Source organism: Antechinus flavipes, chromosome 1, assembly GCF_016432865.1.
Source record: "Antechinus flavipes isolate AdamAnt ecotype Samford, QLD, Australia chromosome 1, AdamAnt_v2, whole genome shotgun sequence".
Classification (NCBI taxonomy): Eukaryota; Metazoa; Chordata; class Mammalia; order Dasyuromorphia; family Dasyuridae; genus Antechinus; species Antechinus flavipes.
The window spans coordinates 578,474,748-578,494,985 of record NC_067398.1 but is presented as its reverse complement, the minus strand read 5'-3'; the positions used below and the strand labels follow the sequence as shown (position 1 = coordinate 578,494,985).

Sequence of the window (20,238 nt, the reverse complement as noted above, 5' to 3'; positions counted from 1 at the left end):
GAGTCCAAGGTTACCAGATCTAATTCCTTTTGGACTAACTAGAATCACTTTTGTTCCCTGCCCATAAAAAGTTCCCTTAATCTTAGTCAGCCATCTTGAAAAAACACCCACCAAAAACTACCATTGGTTATAAGAGTCAGGGAAATTCATCACCATTTCTGAAAGAAACCTCAAAGTACATACTTAAAACTTTTTCATATGGGAGAAGAAATTATATGAAATAAGACTAAAAGAAATTTATCTTCATCTTCATTCACTAAAGTACATAGTCTACTCATTTGCACAAGAGGAGAAAATAGAAAATTACAGTAGATTAGAAAATCCTTTCTCTTTCACTATCATTTTCACTCCATTTTCATATCTTATCATTTCTCAGTTCTACCTCATTCATTCTATTAGTGCCATAATAGTCCAACTGTCAGGATTAGATTACTGTAAACAGCCCTCCTGGCTATCTTTTGATTTCAAAAAGAGACTAGAAAAGTCATTGAATTTTAGAAGTCATCTTAGAGACACCTTATTTTAACATGAAAAAAAAAAAACCTAGGCAATCGAGAGTTCCATTGACTTGCCCAGGTGGAAAACTAGTTCTTCCAATCCAATGTTCTTGCCATTTATTATATTTAGTCAGATACTATTTTCACCACCACATTTAATCCTGATTCAGGAATCTAATGGCTCCCTCTTAACTACTTCAATTGATGCATCTTAACAGCAATACCTAAATGCCACCATTTTTTCACTTCTCAGCAACAGTGTCTCATATACACAATCCATACATATAGATAAAAATAGTTATCTATATAACAAGCAACAGAAAGCAATGAATGTATAAAGTATATGAATAATGACAAGAGACTTAAGAACTGAATATTCTCAGACAGCTTTTGTCTGGTTTTAATTTTGTCAAGTTAATTAGCAGCTAGGTGGTGCAGTAGACTGTCATTCAGTCAATAATCAACACTAGATTTATGAATCACTTACTTTGTGTTAGGCACCATGTTAAGAACTGAGAATATAAAGTGAGCCAAAAACAGTCCTTGTCTTCAAGGAATCCACAATGTTATATAATAATAATGATTATTATTAGATGGTCATGATCTTAGCAATTTATGTCTTAGAGAAATGCTGGGAATACTGAGAAGTCTAGTGACTAGCTTAACAACCAGTAGCTAAAACCAGGAATCAGTAATTAGAACCAGGAACTGGAGACAAGACTAGAATTTGACTTTTCCTGGTTCAATCCACTATGCTACATTCTTCTCAATTTCAATAAAACCCTTCTATCGCCATTGAAATAATTAGTACTTACAGAAAATGATTTATTTGAATAAATATGGTTTATTCTCATTTAGAATAAAGAAAGTATCTAGACTATCATTGTGAAAAGAAACTCAATTCATTGTAGTGTTCTGCATTAGAAAAAAATATTGACTCTAGAGTCAAGAGGATTTTGGTTCAAAGTCATGTGACTTCGAGAAATCAATCATTTACCTTTCCTAAACTTCATTTTCCTCAACTATTCAATGAGGGGTTGGATCAGATAGCCTTGGAAGTCCCTTCAAGATCTAAATTTGTAATATCATAATCCATTTGAACATATCCTCATTTAGAAATTGTTGTAGTCATTTCAGTTGTGTCCAACTCTTCATAACTCCATTTAGAGTTCTCTTCATAAAAATACCGGAGTGGTTTGCGATTTCCTTCTTTAGTCCCTTTTACAGATGAAGAAAATGAGGCAAACAGGGTTATATGACTTACTCAGTGTCATACAATAGCTAGTAAGTGCCTAAGGTCAGATTTGAACTCAGAAAGTCTTCTCAACTTCAGGTCCAGTGCTCTCTCTACTGTGCCACTAGTATAGAAATAACAACCACCAAAAATACAAAATGGGGCCATTAGTGATCTGCTTTATCTTCATTAACTACAAATGGTCATTCAACTTCATGAGATTTAATAAGAGAAAGTTAACTCTACAAATTTCATTATATTCCATTCTCATGTTGTAACTTGCTTAACTAAATATTTGAATGACCAAGCATCTTGCAAAATGAAATTACTTTTTTTAAAACTTGATACTGGTAGGTTTTCTTCACTAAGTAAAATAAAATGTAGGAGAGGAAACTAAAAAGCCTTAAACTCATGCAAATTGCAAAAGAAAAGTCCTCTAAAAAGTGTTACAATGACCAAAAGAATATTAAGAAAGCAAAAAATCCAAAACTGAACAGTAGAAAATGACAAAGTAGTCAACATTAAGCCTTCATCTTGCTTACCCAAATGAAATACTCGCTACTTAGGAGGTAAGAAAACTTCCATTTACATAAAGACTCATTTGAAGAGTACACAGGTCATTTATTACTGAGAAGCTAATTGGGTGGGACAGAAAGTACTGTTCAGGGGAAAGGATTCAATCCATAATTTATACCTATTTGGGGTGCTTTTTCCCTTGGCTAAAGATGAATCATGGGTAATTACAGCTTCCAATGAAAAGTGAGCCAACTAAACTATTATGACAAAAGCAGAAAAACATGCCAGTCTAATACATCTTTATCCAGTGTGTCAAGATGGGTGTTTAATTGCAGACATATGACAAGCCTCTCATTTAAATTGTTCCCCACCTATGCTACTAATTCAAAGGGAGGACACTTTTTCTTTTCTTTTTTTTTTCTGTGTATTTCTCTGTTCCTAATGTGTTGGGAGGACACTTTTTCAAGGAGAAATGAGGAGCCTTAATAAAAAGCAGAAGTTTAACAAGAGGGAAATGAGTGGCATAGGCAGAGAAAGAAAAAAAAAATCTGAGTATATTACTCATGGTATACATCCTTTATACCCTCTTTTACACCTTTGCTCACTTTTTTTTTTTTTTTGGTTTAGGTATCTGTTGCTATTCCATCTCATAAAAAAAAAAAAGAGAGAGAGAGAGAAAGAACAGGTTCTATTCACTTATTCTTTAAGATATTATATTGATAGATTATATCATTGCCTCCAAATACCTGGAACATTTTTCACATTACAGATTTCTATTTCTTTAGGACTGCTTTTCCCATTTTTTCCAAAAGGTGTCTCTCTTCACTATTATCTCTTAGATCTCTTAAAAAAAAAAAAAAAAAAGCAGAAGGGTACTTATGTCATGGAATTCAAATATCATATTCTCATCAGGATTTCACTTGAATAGTATAGAATGTGATTACATTCTGTGACCATATCATGTTAAACAAATCATGAAAACACATCATGAAACAAATCCAACATCTTCCTATTCTACACCTGGAGGTCAAGAGTTTAGCTCCTTCTGAGTAAATACTGTTTTATTCATTGCATGTGTATACACCAGTGCCTAGCAGTCTGAGCATATAAATAGGTGCTTAATACATGTGTGGACTGAATGATTGAAATGCAAGAATTCAAGTTTTCTTATTGTAAAGAATTATTGCTAAAATTAAAACTATCTTGGGTATAATATACAGTAATGTGTTTTTCATAGAGCTATAAAAATAAAAGGGCAGGTAGGTGAAGCAGGGGATAGAGTTTGCAGTCTGGAGTTAGGAACACATCTTCCTAAATTCAAATCTGATGTCAGACACTTCCTAGCTGTGTGACTCTGGGCAAGTTGAATAATTCTGTTAGCCTCAATTTCCTCATCTGTTAACTGAGGTGGAGAAAAAAAAAATTACAAACCAGTATCTTTGCCAAGAAAAGCCCAAATGAGATCATGAAGAGTTAGACTTGACTTAAAAAAAATACTGAATAAAAATAAAAGAACAGATTTAAAACTAGAATGAATGAAAAAATATTTCTCAGGTGTATATTAGGTGAATAGCACTGTGCTAAGCAACTACAAATAAAAAAAATATCATGATGTTTCCAGCAAATGGATGAAAATGATATCTCTCTCTCTCTTCCCTAGACAATGCTGACAATCCCATCTGAAGGTGTTGATAACTGTCTCTTAAGCATCTTGTAATCCCACTAATCTAGGGTATATTTTAAAAGCTGCTTTGCCTTTCCTACATGTCAGAAATTAGTAAGTCACTTTCAACCATTAGGCAAAAGGCATATTTCCTTTTACAACTTACACGGTTTTCTTAATTCAGTCACAATCAGTATCAGCATTTATAGGCTGGCCACAATATTTTTCTGTTCTATTTCATGTTCTAAGAGGAGGACATGAAATGAAATGGGGACAAACAACAGCGTTCTTAAACCTGCTACAGGTAGAGGCTGGGGAATGTAGATCAGCTACTTCAGGAAGATAGTTAAGGATACTGGGAGAGTGGAAGTAATACTGGATTGAGCTATGTGATCCTTGGATGAGTTAAATTTCTAAGAGTCTCAGTTTCTTCATCTGCAAAATGGCATTAATATTTCACTTTGTGGTGAGGAAAGGTCTTTGCACTGCTTTATGTAGTGTATAAAGGGAGCAAGGATCACAATGCTGGTTTCTCTCTCTGAAGCTCCCTTAGTAGGAAAGGCAAGTGCTTATGTTCTGTGCCACAGTCTAGGCATTATTAAGGTTCAAAGGCAAAAGTGAAGTTCATCTTGGACCAGCAGTATTATTGAGAATAGAACTCATTAGACGATCAGTGTAATAGCCTTGGGCAAGAAGCCAATGTGATGTGCTCCTTCTGGCATTTCCTCCCTAGAAGCTGAAAGACAGGTCTCTAGATCACCTGTGTAAAGAACCTCATTGTTTGGGAGAGGGGAGTGATCTCTTACTCTTGGACATTTTTTTAAAACATTATAGCAAAAAGCTTAAAAAAGAAACAATTCTTCAGATTTTTCTTTTCTTTCATGAACAATGATGCTAATTTAGAATAAAATGCAGGATGTATATAGCATGGCAAAGGGGGATGACAATGGAGATACCCTCAGAAGACATCCTGGATTCAAATCCTAGCTTGGCCTATAAGACTTTGGATGAGTTCCTCAATCTTTCAGCATTGGATTATGTGATCCCTAAGATCCCTTCCAAATCCACAATTAAGATGCTAAACTTTTTTTTGTCTAAGCAATGGTTTTATTTCACAAATAGAAAATTGTAGGTGTTAAATGAGAGAGATAGGATAACATGTTGATTAATTTTGCTGAGCTGCTTATTACTCCCCACATTTTTTTCTTTTTAAATTCTTTTAACAAAGTAGGCAGATAGATGGTACAGAGAATAGAGTAGTAAACCAGGGGTTGGTTGGGATGATCCGAGTTCAAATCCAGCCTTAGATACTTTCTAACCGTTTATAAAACTTTTAAACTGATTCAAAAAAAACTTGTAGGATGTTTAAACTGATGAAAAAAGAAATGAAAAGAACCAGGAGGATAATTTATATTAAAAAAACAACAATACTATAAAGACACCGTCTAATCCTACAATAGCTAAAGTGCCACCAACTCAAAAGGCTAATCATTAGATAAAACACAAAGGTAAATCTAGCCAATTTAAGAAAAAGATCTAGTTTTAAAGATTAATTTTTAATTAGTGCTATTGTCACGTGTTGCTATACTGTACCTTTACATATCACACACAAATATGTTACCTTTTTTCCCCCCCTTTTTAGAACAGGTCTTGCTCTCTCAGTCTAAAAGCTGAACAGCCACTCAAGAGTTGAATCTTACTACTTATTGTCATGGAAGCTACTACAATCTGCTCATTTTCCCAAAATGGACCAATTTCCTCCTCCATAGATAGTGTGGTGGTCTCACCATATGAAAACCAGACTGTAGACACCAGACCTTAATACTTGCAACTCAGGACTCCCAAACTTAAGAAATCCACTAGCCTCAACTCCACAGTAGGAGGGATTTTAGGCATAATGCCATTATCCCTGTCAGAGAACACACTTTCAAATGCTTCCTTACCTATATTTTGTTAAAATCATCAGCTTTGTTGGCTATCTGAAAATCACTTAGAAATGGCTTTCCTGATTTATATATAATATAAATCATCTAGGTAGAATAGTGGAGAGTGTGTTGGATTTGGAGCCAGAAAGACCCAAATTTAAATTCTGCCTCAGACAGTTAATAGTTGCATCATCCTAGACACTTAAGCTCTATCATACTCAGTTGCCTCAACTGTAAAATGAAGATAATAACAGCATCCTAATATACTTCATTGATAAATAATATAATTCAATGTTTACACTGAATATCTACCTGTTTTTTCCCACCCTCTTTTCTGTTCTCTCTCTCCCCCAAGTTATAATTTCTTCAAATGTGCAGCAAGAACATGTGTACTAAATCATTCACACAGCTCAGAAAGAGCCATAGAGCCATAGAGGAGCTCTCTTCTGGTCATAGGTTCGGCAATAAGGAGCCCTTCCCTGCAGGGCTAACCTTGAGTGTGACCACAGACAATATTCTTTTGTGAGTTCTGGGTCCTGGCCCCACAAGGCATTCTTTGTTCCTCCCTCTTGGTTCCACTTTCCTTGGTGCCTTACCTGGGATAGTAGGCTGTGTAGTTCATGAAAAGCTGTGTGCCAGCTGGATAGTAGGCTGTGGAGGGCTGTAGTGTCCGGGGACTCAGAAGGACAGAAGGCTGATAAAGGGCAGCTTCCGTCGGGATCACTGCGGCAGGGGCTGGAAACGTGTAGGAAGGAGGAGATAAACCTAAATAGGAAAAAGGGGAGAGTTACAGCACACATAGAGTCTTTACTAGCAAAAGGGCCACAAAGTTATTGTTTTTAGATACAAAATGTACAGTCGGGAATTTTCCCTGATGGGTCTTTTCCAGCCTTCCCACCCCCATCTTTTTTGATTCCAAGGAACCCTCAGCATTAATGTAATAATTACATATGTCCCAATGACTTGGAAATTATAGCTTCTCCTATGAAATTTGAGAAATATTATGCCTTAGTACCATTCTATTGTCTGTCTTTTCTAATAGTATGATATGAATTTTTTTCCCCCTGTAGTCCAAGGGATCTCAACTATGCATCATCTCTGAGATAGGGTTCTTTCATCTACTTGTACAAATACTGATAAAGCATAGCACAACAAACTCCTAATTGTTCAAAGAGCCAGTTATTTTTGTTTGAGAATAGACCAGGACCTCCTGATTTTCTTTTCCTTCTACTTTTTCACAGTTATCTTCCTTTTTACTAGTTACAACACACAGAATTTACACTAAAAATGCTTCAGTTCATTTAGTATTTCTTCTATTCCTCTAGAAATCTGGGTCATAACATACTTGAGAATAAAGAAAGACCCTCAAGGGTTCAGTCTATACTAGATCAATGTCCACTTCAGGAAGAATATCTCTAAGGGTCAAATTGGAAATTGTATAATCCAGGGCTATAGGTAACCTACCTCAGGATGGTTCAAAATTTATTTCAAAGACATTTGAAGTTAACCTCAAGGCTGACAAGTGAGAATGTCTTTGGATTGCCACTATTTTGAGATTATAGAAGCAGAGATTTAAAGCTGAAGTGACTTCAGAAGCCACCTAGTCCAATCTCATTTTACAGATGAGGAAGCCTGAGATCCAAAGACACTAAACATCTTCCACTAATAACTTCCACATGGTCATTCAAGGTAGCATTAGTCAGAGTCAGGATTCAACCTCCCTGACTTCAGATTCCATATTCTTTTCATTGTACCATACTATCATTCTTCTTGGAATCCTTTAGATGAGAGTTGGAAGGGATATCTAAATTTTTATCTGAATTTTTGACATGAACAAGATTTCTTCCCTAAAAGGATCAATTCAAATCATTCAACTTAGTTCTCTCAGGAACTCTCTTTTATGAACCTGGTTGAGATAGGTATATGATCATGGAAAAGAAGTTTTCAATCATAACTACACATCTCATTTAACATATCATCATCCTAAGATTATATTCAAATGAATAGGCAACTTGATTTTAACCTTCTTACTCTTGTCTAATAGTTAATATTTCATAGGTCAGAAATATATCATGTCATGCATGAGACACATTAACATGTATTTAGAATTTTATAAGATAATTTCTTCCTTGTATCGGCACCTGAGAACTCAGTTTTTTACAGGTCTGTTTCTTTTTTGGAGACACAAATTATACAGCCACAAGTGAAACCAATTGCTCTTGAAGGGAATCTTAATTTTATATCTAATTCAATGCACTGAATGGACAAGAAAATTGACACACCCAAAAGCTAATCAATCCAAAATTATAGAGTAAGTCAATACCAGAACTGGAATTTGAACTAGTTTCACCACTCCTGTTGCTTACGGTGTATTTGACTCCTACTGATAAGATAACTGAATGATTAGATGGTAAACTGAAGTAATTGAATATATCTGCTCTGTTTTCAAACAATGAAAGGAAAAGAATCTTGTTTTTACCAAAATTTTTGTTAAGTACGAGTGCCACTTTGATATTTGAACAATTCTTCTAAAGAATTTGTTAAATGGGGCAGCTAGGTGATGCAGTGGATAGAAAACTGGCCCTGAAGTCAGAAGGACCTGAGTTCAAATCTGTCTCAGACATTTAACACTTCCTAGCTGTGTGATCCTGAGCAAAGTCACAAGTCCAATTGCCTCAGCAAAAAAAAAAAAAAAAAAAAAAAGAAAGAAAGAAAGAAAATAAAGAAAAAAGAATTTGTTAAACTATACTACTGTACTGTGTGACTCTGAGCAGGTCACTTAACCCCAATTGCCTCAGTAAAAAGCAAACAAACAAACAAAAAAAAAAAAACAAAAACAAAAAACTATACTACTGTATTCCTGGAAAGTCTGTCATAACTGTATATAATTATCTTTTTAAATAGGATACTTAAATATTTTTTTTTAGGAAAAAGAAGACTATGCATAACTGTTCCTTAATATATTGCTCCTGCAATATGCTATTTAGCAACTATTGATATTACTTCAAGGGTCAATGAATACTTCCCTCATATCTTCAATAATGAACTCCTCAATGACAGTTTTACAACAATATCATTTTTTTTGAAGTTTGGCAGTATTCTTCAAAAAATAGGTATGAAATGCTCCCCAAATTGTGCAACTTTTTAAATCATATGACAAGAGGCCAAAAAAATTTCACTTTGAAGTATATTTTATTTTAGAAAAAGGAAGATACTAAGCTTTATCAGTGGAAATCCAGCACAATGTGAGTTAATTTTTCCATTAGATACATAACAATCTTAGTCTTTGGTTTTTAAATTCATTTTAAACAAATATTTTTTATTTGTTTCTCCAAAAACAAATATTGGGAATTAATAATGTCTCTCTCTCTCTCTCTCTCTCTCTCTCTCTCTCTCTTAAATATATATCTATATCTATATCTACATATAGATAGATAGATACATACATACATCCAAACACTCACAGCTAGGAAATGTTAAGTGTCTGAGGCAAGATTTGAACTCAGGTTCTCCTGACTTCAGGGATGGTGCTTTAACTACTGTGCCAGCTAGCTACCCCTGATAATTCATATTTATATAGCACTGAATATTGTGCCAGGTACTGTGCTAAGTTATTTACAATTACTATCTCACTTAATCTTCACAATAATTTTGAGAGGTAGATGGTATTGTTATGCTAACTTTACAAAACAAGAAATTGAGACACATAAAAGTTAAATGACTTGGCCAAGTTAATACATCTAAGGAGAGTCTTAATTCATATTTGAGTTCAGATATTCTTGACATAGCTTTGATCAGTTGGCAACACAAATGCCTCCCAAAATCTTTCTACTCAGAAAACCAAAATTAATTTGGTCCTATCTAACCTTTGAAAGAAAGACTGTTTCATATCTCTGAAGGTAGGACTAGCTGTTTTCTAAAAAGAAGAGGAAGAAGGGAATAAACACATTTTAAGAGAAAAATTTAGATTTTATGAGAAAATCTCACCTAATCATAAAAGGCTATAATAAAATGTATTCTAAAGGAAACTATTAGATATTAGAGAAATTCATAAATCATTGCATAGAAATCTTTGGCCATATTATACTATTATATGATTTCCCCTAAACTACCTGTATTATTTTTTAGAAATTTCAATTTTATAAAATTGACTTTCTCCTGAGTGGTCTCTCAGGCTCATTTCAGAACCTATTTGGCTTTCAGTTTGCTCATCTATAATCTAAAAAACTTAATTATCACTTTCTACTTCTAAATTCCATCTATGGTCATACACCAAAGACACCTGTGACAATTAGCAATACATATTATATACATCTCATCTAGGTAGTTATAAAATATCCTTTATATGGTCCTACTATAAATCTTACATATAGGAAAAATTATCTCCAAGAGATAAAAATATTATTATTATCAATATTATATCAATAATATTGACTGTTAATATTCAGTCAACAAGTTGTCTGACTAAATGAAGCAGTGGTAAGGATACTTTTTGACTAAAATTTGGTCTAAGTTGTTCAGTTCTTCCAAATCAAAAACAAATCAAGTTTCAAAATCAAATCACCATTTATCTTTAGAATTCATTTGAGCTGTGACACATCTTTGAGCCTAGGACTAAAAATTCTATATTAAGTGATTCCTTCAGATAAATATAACAAATATTTTTTTCAATAATCATGATTTCAGGTGCTATAATGTTTTACCTACATGAACCTTTCCCTCCCCCTTAAAAGATTAAGCTTTAAACATTTAAAATATATTCCCTAAATCACTATTCAGAACTTAGTATGGACTAAAAAGCATATTTATATAACAGATAGGACACCAGCTGACTGCTACCCAGGTTCCAATGAGCAAGAACATGGCCTGATATTAAGCACTGATCCTGTGACCCAATGAAAACTTTGGTGGTTAATTTTAGCCTTTGTGTTAATTTGTTATTCCAGACACTCTGTAAAGTAATATTTGAATTTTATCTTTCCTTGTCCAGAAAGTAGAGAGAGAAAAAGAAGAAACCTACCATCATTCATCCAATAAAGGTCTCCATGTAAAAATTTCAAATTCACCTTTAAATTAGTTTACATGCATATTAAAATATCTCTGTAGCCAAGTTGCTTCCCAGAATCAGTGCTTACTTACTTGGGCATGTTAAGCTTTAGAAATCAAGTTGCTTATTACTGGAAAGGCAAGAGGATGATCTGAAAGAAGGTTCGTTTTTGTTTGTTTTTTAACAATTTTTTTTCTCCATTATGGATTTCCACAACCAAGGTCTTAAGTTAAATCACCAGATACTATTGATTTCAGATGGGAAAGCTTCATATGACCATTTTATCTGCCTCAGAAAGAGCCAGGAACATAGTTATGAAAGCAGCTCAAGCACCTACCAGCACACAGAGGAGGATAGCGCCAAGACCCAAGAAAAACTTACATGGTAACTTACATGGCGGTGGGGATAAGCCATTTCGATTTAAAGTGCCCCCCATTAACACAAAGTTCATCTCCTCAGCTGAACACTGAAAGACTTCAACATATCTGTCCTTCATAGTCTTTTTATGACATTTTTGTGCAGCCATAAATGCTCTGTCTGCAGATTTCATCTGGATAAAGGCATCTCCTGATGGGCGACCCTGATGGAGGGAAAAAAAAAAGTTTCGTATTACAAGGGGGAAAAAAATTCATCTTCTATTTCTAGGAAACAATTGTTGGTTAATATACCATGGGACAATCATTTACATCACTGAGATTTTAAGTATTAAGTGCTAGCAAATCTAAAAAGATGAGATTTGTATTCCCATCTAATAACTGGAAACAGTATCTCTGTTATTTGGACTATAAAATTAGAAGCAAAGGGTTTTAAAGCTCAAAACTGAAAGGAATTCTCTTAATTTGACACAAATACAGAGAAACAGATTCTAGTAAAGTGTCTTTATAACCTTCATGATGGTCTCTAAGAACTGCTTGCAATTTAGGGATTTTGTCTTTTTCTTCCTGAAAATCAGAGGACTTGACCTCCTGATTAATCTTAATCCAATACTGAAAGGTGGCAGGCAAAGGTGAGCTGTAGTCTCAAATATCTCACTCCATATATTGTGATTAAGTCCACAATAATCTTCTAATGACTAATTTTATTCTTCCCCTGATTTCATGTTTCTTCTGTTTTCTCCTTCCTCTTCATCCTTCTCTCTACCCTCCCCCTTTCTATATTCCTCTTTCCCCTCAGGACCAAGGTAGCAGATGGCTTGGGGAGGGATTTGGTTAAGGTTTCTGAGGAACCACTCTAATTCTTTTCTCCTACCTCAAGTTTTAGGTCAGCTACTACTTTGTACTGCTTCCTCTCCCCCTTCCCTCCTAAACAATTAATAGTATTCTTCGAGTCTCAAATCTAAAGGCAAGTTTATATCTGTTCCTCCGAGGATAAATGGGCAAAGGATATAAACAACTCTCCATAAAGGAATACAAATTAAGTCATTTTTAATAACTTAAAAGTAGCTAATGATCAGAGAAATTAAAATTAAAATCATTCTGAGTTGCTATGTGACAGTCAACTTAGCAATAATGGCTAAAAATGAAAAAGATTCATTGATGGCAGGAATATAATCAAATATATATATATCACTGTACTCAAATATGGTTATATCTATGGATTTACAAAACCAATCATAAGCATGGATGCAGTCATCCTACAATTAGTACATATGTTATGTTATTTTGATATCTTTTATAAGTGATTCATCATGGCTTGAAGATGACTATGGGTTATCAAAGACTATGCCAATTGATTACAAACTCTAATGGGTTTTTAACCATGCTAGTTTTCAGTGACACTAAGTGACATACTAAGTCTGCTGTACAAGATCCACCCTAGTCAAATATGGGTAGGTTTATTACCAGTAGTTTGGCCACTAATGAATCTGTGATAACCTATAAAAAACAGAAGATTATTAAAAAAAAAAATTGATCCACCACTTTAAAGATACCTAATATCTTTGTTATATTTAAGGACTAGAAGCAACAAGCACATACAAAAATCAGAGAATGCTTGAATAAGCCATGGTATAGTCAATAAAATGAAATAACATTGCATAGAAAATGAAAAAGAAATGTAATAAGTCTTATGATAAGTGATCCAGAACAAAGCAAGCAGTATCTGAACTCTAACGCTGACAATTTTTTAATTCTTTAAACAGTAACAAAATCTAATAAGTACATAGAAAAAAAAACAGAATAGAAGGAAATAAAAAATAATTTAGATGTTTCATCAATATGCATACAATTTGGGGAGAAACAGCAAAGAGTATGGAGTTTATGGTTTTTATATTTGCTTTGCTTTATTTTGTTGAGATTATTAGGCTTAATGATGATTTAAAAAAAAAATCAACAAAATGAAAGCAGGTTTTCCTTAGAATCTATTTTCTTCAAAGCCAGATTATCATTTTTCATTTAAATCAAATTTATCACTTTATGACTAGGGAAATGAGATGTGTATGAGGAAGCACATTTTATCCCTTGGAGATTCCGTCTTAATTTTAGCTTTGTTAAAAAATTATAACTTCAGAAAGAGAGAGAACAAAAAAGAGGAGGGGAAAGAAAACAGGTGGATATAGGGTTGCTTTCCTATTTAATGGTAGACAAAGTCTCCTTGGGACCATTTAAATGCTGATGGCATATTAACAGACATCTCAAGCAAAGTTTCTGCAATTAATTGCTTTATTGTAACAGGGAACACATCCATTTTCAACAATGTTATCCACTTCCCCCCACCCCAACCCCACAAAAAGGATCCTGGTCTTTCATGTAACTAACAAGTAGAATTTTCCCACTGAGACAAATCTCCCTGGGAGATTGACACAATTGATCATTATGTCTGAGGGAGAATGAAAAGAAACATAGGGAGCCATGCTGCAATTCCAATTTTGCTGATGTCCCAAAAAGATAAGGTTCTAAATATAGGTCCTACTACCTAGGACCCATCTGGGATTGTGATTATAAAAACATGGATTCTCCATAGCAAGATCTATGAGATCTCAATTTGATTTAAATGAAGCATTAAAAGAAAATGTGTTCAATGATATACCTGCGGGGCAAATCATAAGGTTTTTTCCAAGTGGTGGTAGAGAATTTATACAGATTTCTTTTTTAAACCAAAATCATTAATTTTCAAGAAGATAGAGGCAGAGTTAAGAGGGTGGAACAAAGGAAGCTTTTCATTAGTGGAATAGACTATCTTAACTCACATATGACTCATTAATATGATCCTTTAATCAACTAAAAGAAAATTGGACTTAAAGGAAAATAATGGCAGATGTAAAGAATCAAAAAGTTCTTGCACAGTTTTGGATACATAGTGAATAGTTTAAAAATGGTTGCTTAATCCTGGGTCCTCTTGATGCCAAATCCAGCCCTCTTTCCATGGCACTGCACTGCCTCCTTGAAACTGATACATGTTTATCTAATCTCCCCCTAAATGTCTACACAATATCAGTATATTCTATAACAGTGATCCAGTTTGGTGGTTTTTTGGTTGTTGTTGTTGGACATTTAGGCCTTTTCCTCATTCTAAGGTGTGGATAGGAATGCCTACAAGGATAGAAATCCTACAAGGATATCTTCTTTTTCCTCCTACTTATTCTTCATCTTTTACTCTCTGGAGATACACACCTATAAGCTAAGGGTGAAGATCTGGCAATAAAAGTAGGAGATACATATGAAAGAGATGACCACAATAGTCAGAGGACTTTGGAAAATCTAGTCTTTTCTACATACACCCTTCATAGGACACTAAAGCCTTAAGAGAAGGAGTATATATGTTATGGGGTAGGGGAGAGTAGGTAGTGGAGGGAGGAAGGTAAGGCAGCTAGTATGTTCTAAAGTAGATATTCTAATTATTAAAGGGATTAGGAATCTTGCACCTAGGTTTTTTGTTAATCTCTACCAGCCACAGCAGCGTGGGAAAGACATAAATACTGCTATAAAAAAGAGAATATTAATAACAGATAAAATTAATTTCAGAAAAATTGCTAAAGTTTTACTAAGTATTTTAAAAAAAAAATTCACCAACTTATACTTTCCAGTGAGTGTGCCACATAATTTTTTGAGGGACAAGGCAAGGAGGGAGGTCATGTAAAATTAAAATCTTGAAAACATGAAGAAATTTTTCCTTTTGATTAATAATGACTACAAAAGTTACCTTTAGAAATTTCTTGCATGTCAATACAGAGGCAATTGGGTGGCTTAGCTTAGTGGACAGAGTATTGGACCTGGATTCAGGAAGACCTGACTTCATATTCAGGCTGTTTAAGTATGGGAAGATTATTTAGACTTGTTTCTTCAGTTTCCTCATCTGTAAAAAGGTGAAAATAGCAGTACCTACCTTCTATAGTTGTGGTGAGAATAACACAAGACATACTATAAAGCCATCTGTAAAACCCTAAAGTACCATATAAATGTTAGCTGGTGGTAGCTAGCAGAAGTAATAGATTTTGCCGTTCTCCTTCACTATTTATGCTATCCCAGAGAAGGCTGGTAAATATCCATGAAGAAAAACAAATATTATCAGCCTGCTATTACATACCAGAATCATGGAAAATTAATTTCTAAAGGCAGATTCTACATGTTTTCAAGGTTCAGGTTAGCATCCTAAAACTAGAACATTTGAGGGCCAAACAGGGAGATAATGGGACAAATAAGTTATAGAAAAAACCCCCAGCAATAGCTGTATTATATAAGAAATTATGAAGAAGATGGGGAAAATATATGAAACAATGCAGAATGAAGTGCGTTTTGGAACAAGATGAATGATGTATATAACAACCATATAACACAAGCAACTTTGAAAGACTTAATATCTGAATATGATTCCAGAGGACTGATGATGAATCATGCTTCCCACACCCCAACAGAGAAGTGATGGTTTCAAAATGCAGAATCAGACATAATCCTTGTGGACATGGACTGTGTGGGCATTTGCTTTGCTTGACTATGTATATTTGTGACAAAGGTTTTTCTTCTTTCCTCTTTTTTTATATTGGGGAGAAAGAGAAAATAAATGTTTGTTAAATGAAAAACAAAATAAAATAGAAAACAGTGCTAAACCCAAAATTGAAATGATAGAGTTTTTCAATACCTAAAACCACTCTGACTTCACAGATAGTCATGCTGACATTAAGTAGCTAAATCCAATTTCTAATCCAAGCTCCCCAATTCTGCATCTAATACATTCCACTCCCAAAGTATAGCTACACCCTACACCAAAGGAACACATTCTATCATATGACTCATTTCACTCTAGTACTCTTACTATAAGCTGGTTCCTTGTTAATTTGTATTTCTAGGAAGTCAGGAGCAGATTGGGTCTGGCTACGGCAGTCTGAATATCTAGAAACACTAGAATCTGTTTATATTCACAAAGGTTGCCATTATTTGCTACCAGCCAAGAACTGTCAGATACAACCATGTATCACCCTTCTGGCAAATTGTAGTTTTATCTCAACTCTAACCACATCTAGACAGGGGCAGTATGACACAATAAGTAGATTGCTTGGCTTAGTAAAACTGAGCTCCTACCTGGCCTCTTGACACTTATGAGATATATAACAGGCCTTAAGCATTACATTACATTACTACATGCCTTAAGCATTACTCCCTAGAATTTATCTCTTCGTTTGATGAAGGGGATTTTCTATCCTGAGAATTCCTCATTATGTTTAAATCAAAGATCCTTCATGTATTCTTTGGATAGCAACTATCAAGCATTAACGATCATTTAGGCTTTGTTATAAAGAGTGTTCATTCTGATCTCATAGCTGTTGAACAAGATATTCCATCTCTTAAATCCAGGCATTTCCTTTGGCTGTTCCCCAATTCTGAAATATTCTCTCTCCTTCCTGGATTACATGACTTCCGTCAAGTCCCACCTAATATCTTATCTTCTCCACAAAGTTTTTCCAAGACTCATTTCTTGTTACTTTTTTATTGATTATTTTCGATTTGTCCAATTATTTCTGATAAAGCTTATTTGTACAAAATTATCTCAGAATGTGAGCTGTAAGGCAGGGACTGTCTTTCTTTCCATTCCCAGCATTCAGCATAGTATCCAACATATAGTAGGAAATTAATAAATGTCTACTGATTGACTGACCCAACAGGCTTTGTCCACTGAAGTCTGTTGTTGTCATTGAGTCACATCTGACTCTTTGTAACTCCATGGACTATTGCACGCCAGAACTGTCCATTTTCTTGGCAAAGATATTGGAATGATTTGCCATTTCCTTCTAAGGCAAGCAGAGGATAAGTTACTTTCCCAGAGTCAAACAGGTTATTAACTAAGGCCTAATTTGAACTCAGATCTTTCTGATTCCCAGCTCAGTGGTCTATCCACTAAAGCATTTAGCTGCTTCTAAGGCATTGAGGCCTACTGACTGAAAATAATCATTTTGGATAACTATTCAGAGGGGATCAGAGAAACAATGAACTAACTTTAAGTGGTTCTGAAATAAATAAGTAACTCTTAAAATTCTCACACTAGGGAGTAATGAAGTAAAACTCCAAGAAAGTTCTATATGGCAATGTGAAAGAGACATAACTATTAGTGTGACAAATCACCATGAGTCATTGCATTTTCTGCAAGCATAATTGCACATTCAACAATTTCATTCACAATACCACTCTTAGCAGCACATGTTTTATTATTTTCTGTTCTGTTAACATGAACACCCAGAGTCATGTTGATTTTTGATTTTATGAACAAGATTTTCTTGCCTGCTTTGCTACATATTTTAAAGTAAATAAGCCGGCATGTGCCTCCTTCTCTACCTTGACATTTCTACCATTCTGGTGCAGATCTTTATATCTGGCTTTATATATAGCTTTTTGATCCATTTTCTGGTTCTGGAATTTGCCTCAATTCCCTCATTATTCCAGCCTATCCTCCACTTAAGGGTCAAACTAATTACCTTCAAATGTAGGTCTGACATGTCACTGCCACAGTCAATAAAATCCAGTAACTTCCTATTACTTCCAGAATCAAATATAGCCCTTTAACTTTTAAAGTTCCTCAGTACCTGGACTGTTTCTATCTTTCCATTTTTTTTCTTGCACTCTACTCACCTCTACATATTCTGTGACCCAGTGACACTGGCTTTCTTGCTATTCCCTGGAGAGAACACTCCATTTCTTGCCTCCATGTATTTTTTTTTTTTTGGCTTAGGTAATTGGGGTTAAGTGGCTTGCCCAGGACCACACAACTAAGAAGTGTTAAGTGTCTGAGATCACATTTGAACTCAGGTCTTCCTGACTTCAGGGCTGGTACTCTTATCTACTGCATCACCTAGCTGCCCCCCATCTATTTTTACTGGCCTGGAATTCTCTTCCTCTATAACTCTACTTTCTGACTTTTTTAGCTTCATTTTATTTAGGTTAAAAATCTTACCTTTACCCAATTCATCTTAATGCTAGTACCTTCCCTCTGAGATTATTTTGAATTTATCTGCTATAAAACCTGTTGACACATAATTGTTTGCAAGCTCTAACTATAACCCTGCTTGAAAGAAGAGACTGTTTCTACCTGCCTTTGTAATTCCATCATTTAGCAAAGTGCATGGCACATTTAAATGTTCAGTAAATGCTCATTAATTTTAGTGTACAGACTTCACCACTGTTACTAAACACTAAATATGTGGAGAAAAAATGATCCAGATTGAAACTAAGGTTGAAAATTGGCAATATTTCTCCTAGTAAATTAACAAATTAAGCACTAGAATTATAATTCTATTATTATTTTTGTGAGCTTCTTAACCTCTTCTTTGGCATGTTAGTTTCATTTACATGATTTGCAATTTAACAATTCTTAAATTAAGCATTTGTACAAGGTTCTTCATAATAATTGAATACAGAATGGAAAAACCAGACTCTCTACTGCAATTGGGTTACAATTCATTCCACTAGAGGAGAGAAAAAATATTTTGAAAACTATTTCATTATAAATTTAAAAGTCTTATATATATTTGTACTTAAAAACACTATTCTAAACAGGGACCCAAAGACTTGACCAGACTATTAAAGGGGAACATGTTAATAATGTTAAGAACTGTTATGCCAGAAGAGTACAGCATGTACACAGAGAATCATATATAAAAATCACAATGTATTTTAGAGAAAGAGAGAACATGGTTGGAAAAGGTCAGAGGAAAATCAAAGAAAGTCCTCAAGCTACTTTTTGAAGCAGATAAGCAATATTAAGAGGACAGAACAAGTGGAATACAAGATGGAATCTTAAGTTAGGAAGCCCAGTTTGATTGAAAATGAGAGTATATGAAGAATAATATAATCCATCATCCTACCACTTGCCAGAGTAGCACCTTCCTGCAATTTACAAATCTAGAAAATAGAAATTGGTCTGGAGCACTCAGTAAGAGACTTAGCCAGTACATATCAAAGGTAGGGTTCAATCCAGAACTTTCAGGCTCTGATAATAGTTATCTATATCTCAACTTCTTAAACTGAAGTTTATTACTCCTTATAGAGTTGTGCAACTGAATATGAATAATTTACAATAATTAAATATTTGATTTGTAAACCTATTTTATAAATATATATAACTGGGGTGATGTAAAAATCTCTCAGACAAAAAAGAGTCACAAATAGAAAAAGTTTAAGAAACCCTGATATATTTTTAATGTATCTTTTAATTGCCTTTTTTTTAAACTGATAATCCTCTGACATCTCTGCAGTATTTGTAAGACATGGGCTAAAAGAAGTTGTTTTTCAAAAAGTTTGGCAGAAAAAGGAAAGATGAAAGACAGCATTTCAAGTGTGTAGTAGCTAAAAACCAAACATAAGTACAGGACACACTGTCACTGATTATATCTGGCTTACTTTGGATTGCTCTATCTCCATGTACCCAAGAAGGGTACACTCTCTTTCCTTTCTACCCAATTCCCTCTTCCCACTTTAGAGTACCACTTTATATTTGGCTCCTCCTATTAGAATGTAAGTTCTTTGAGAATAGGACTGTCTTTTAAAAAAAAAAAAAGAAAGAAAGAAAGAAAAAGAAAAGAATAGGACTGTCTTGTTTTCTTGTTTATATCCCCTGTGCTTAGCACAATACTAGGTGTATAAAGTATCTAAATACTTTCTCTTTCTATACCTGAATATGTTTGTAGGTATAAAAGAAGCTGTCACTTGAAGATGAAGAAAGAGAAGGCTGTTCAAGTCTTCAGATGAAGTCTGTAGGTTAGCCTTGTCAAGAAAGAGGGATATTTCTGAAGCAGGAGATTAAGAGTTAGAATGGGGAAGAGATTTTAAGATGAAAAGAATGAAAATTAAATGAAGATTAAATGGCTTTATATCAGTCAAGAGAAGATATCACTTACCCAGAAAGGGGACAGAAAGGGAATAATATAAAGG

The 20,238-nt window shown here is 34.3% G+C and overlaps 1 protein-coding gene across 3 annotated transcripts in view; it reads right to left on the bottom strand.

Annotated features, from left to right (window-relative positions):
* ESRP1 (epithelial splicing regulatory protein 1) overlaps positions 1–20,238 on the bottom strand; it is a 100,545-nt gene that overhangs the window by 30,442 nt on the left and 49,865 nt on the right. For 2 of the 3 annotated variants that reach the window (XM_051970869.1, XM_051970871.1), the window contains exons 12-13: positions 11,264–11,462; positions 6,432–6,600 (exon numbers count right to left, since the gene is read on the bottom strand). In XM_051970869.1, the coding sequence (XP_051826829.1) occupies positions 6,432–6,600; positions 11,264–11,462 (368 nt within the window). The remainder of the gene's footprint in view (positions 1–6,431; positions 6,601–11,263; positions 11,463–20,238) is intronic. The other variant, XM_051970870.1, reaches the window with a different exon arrangement.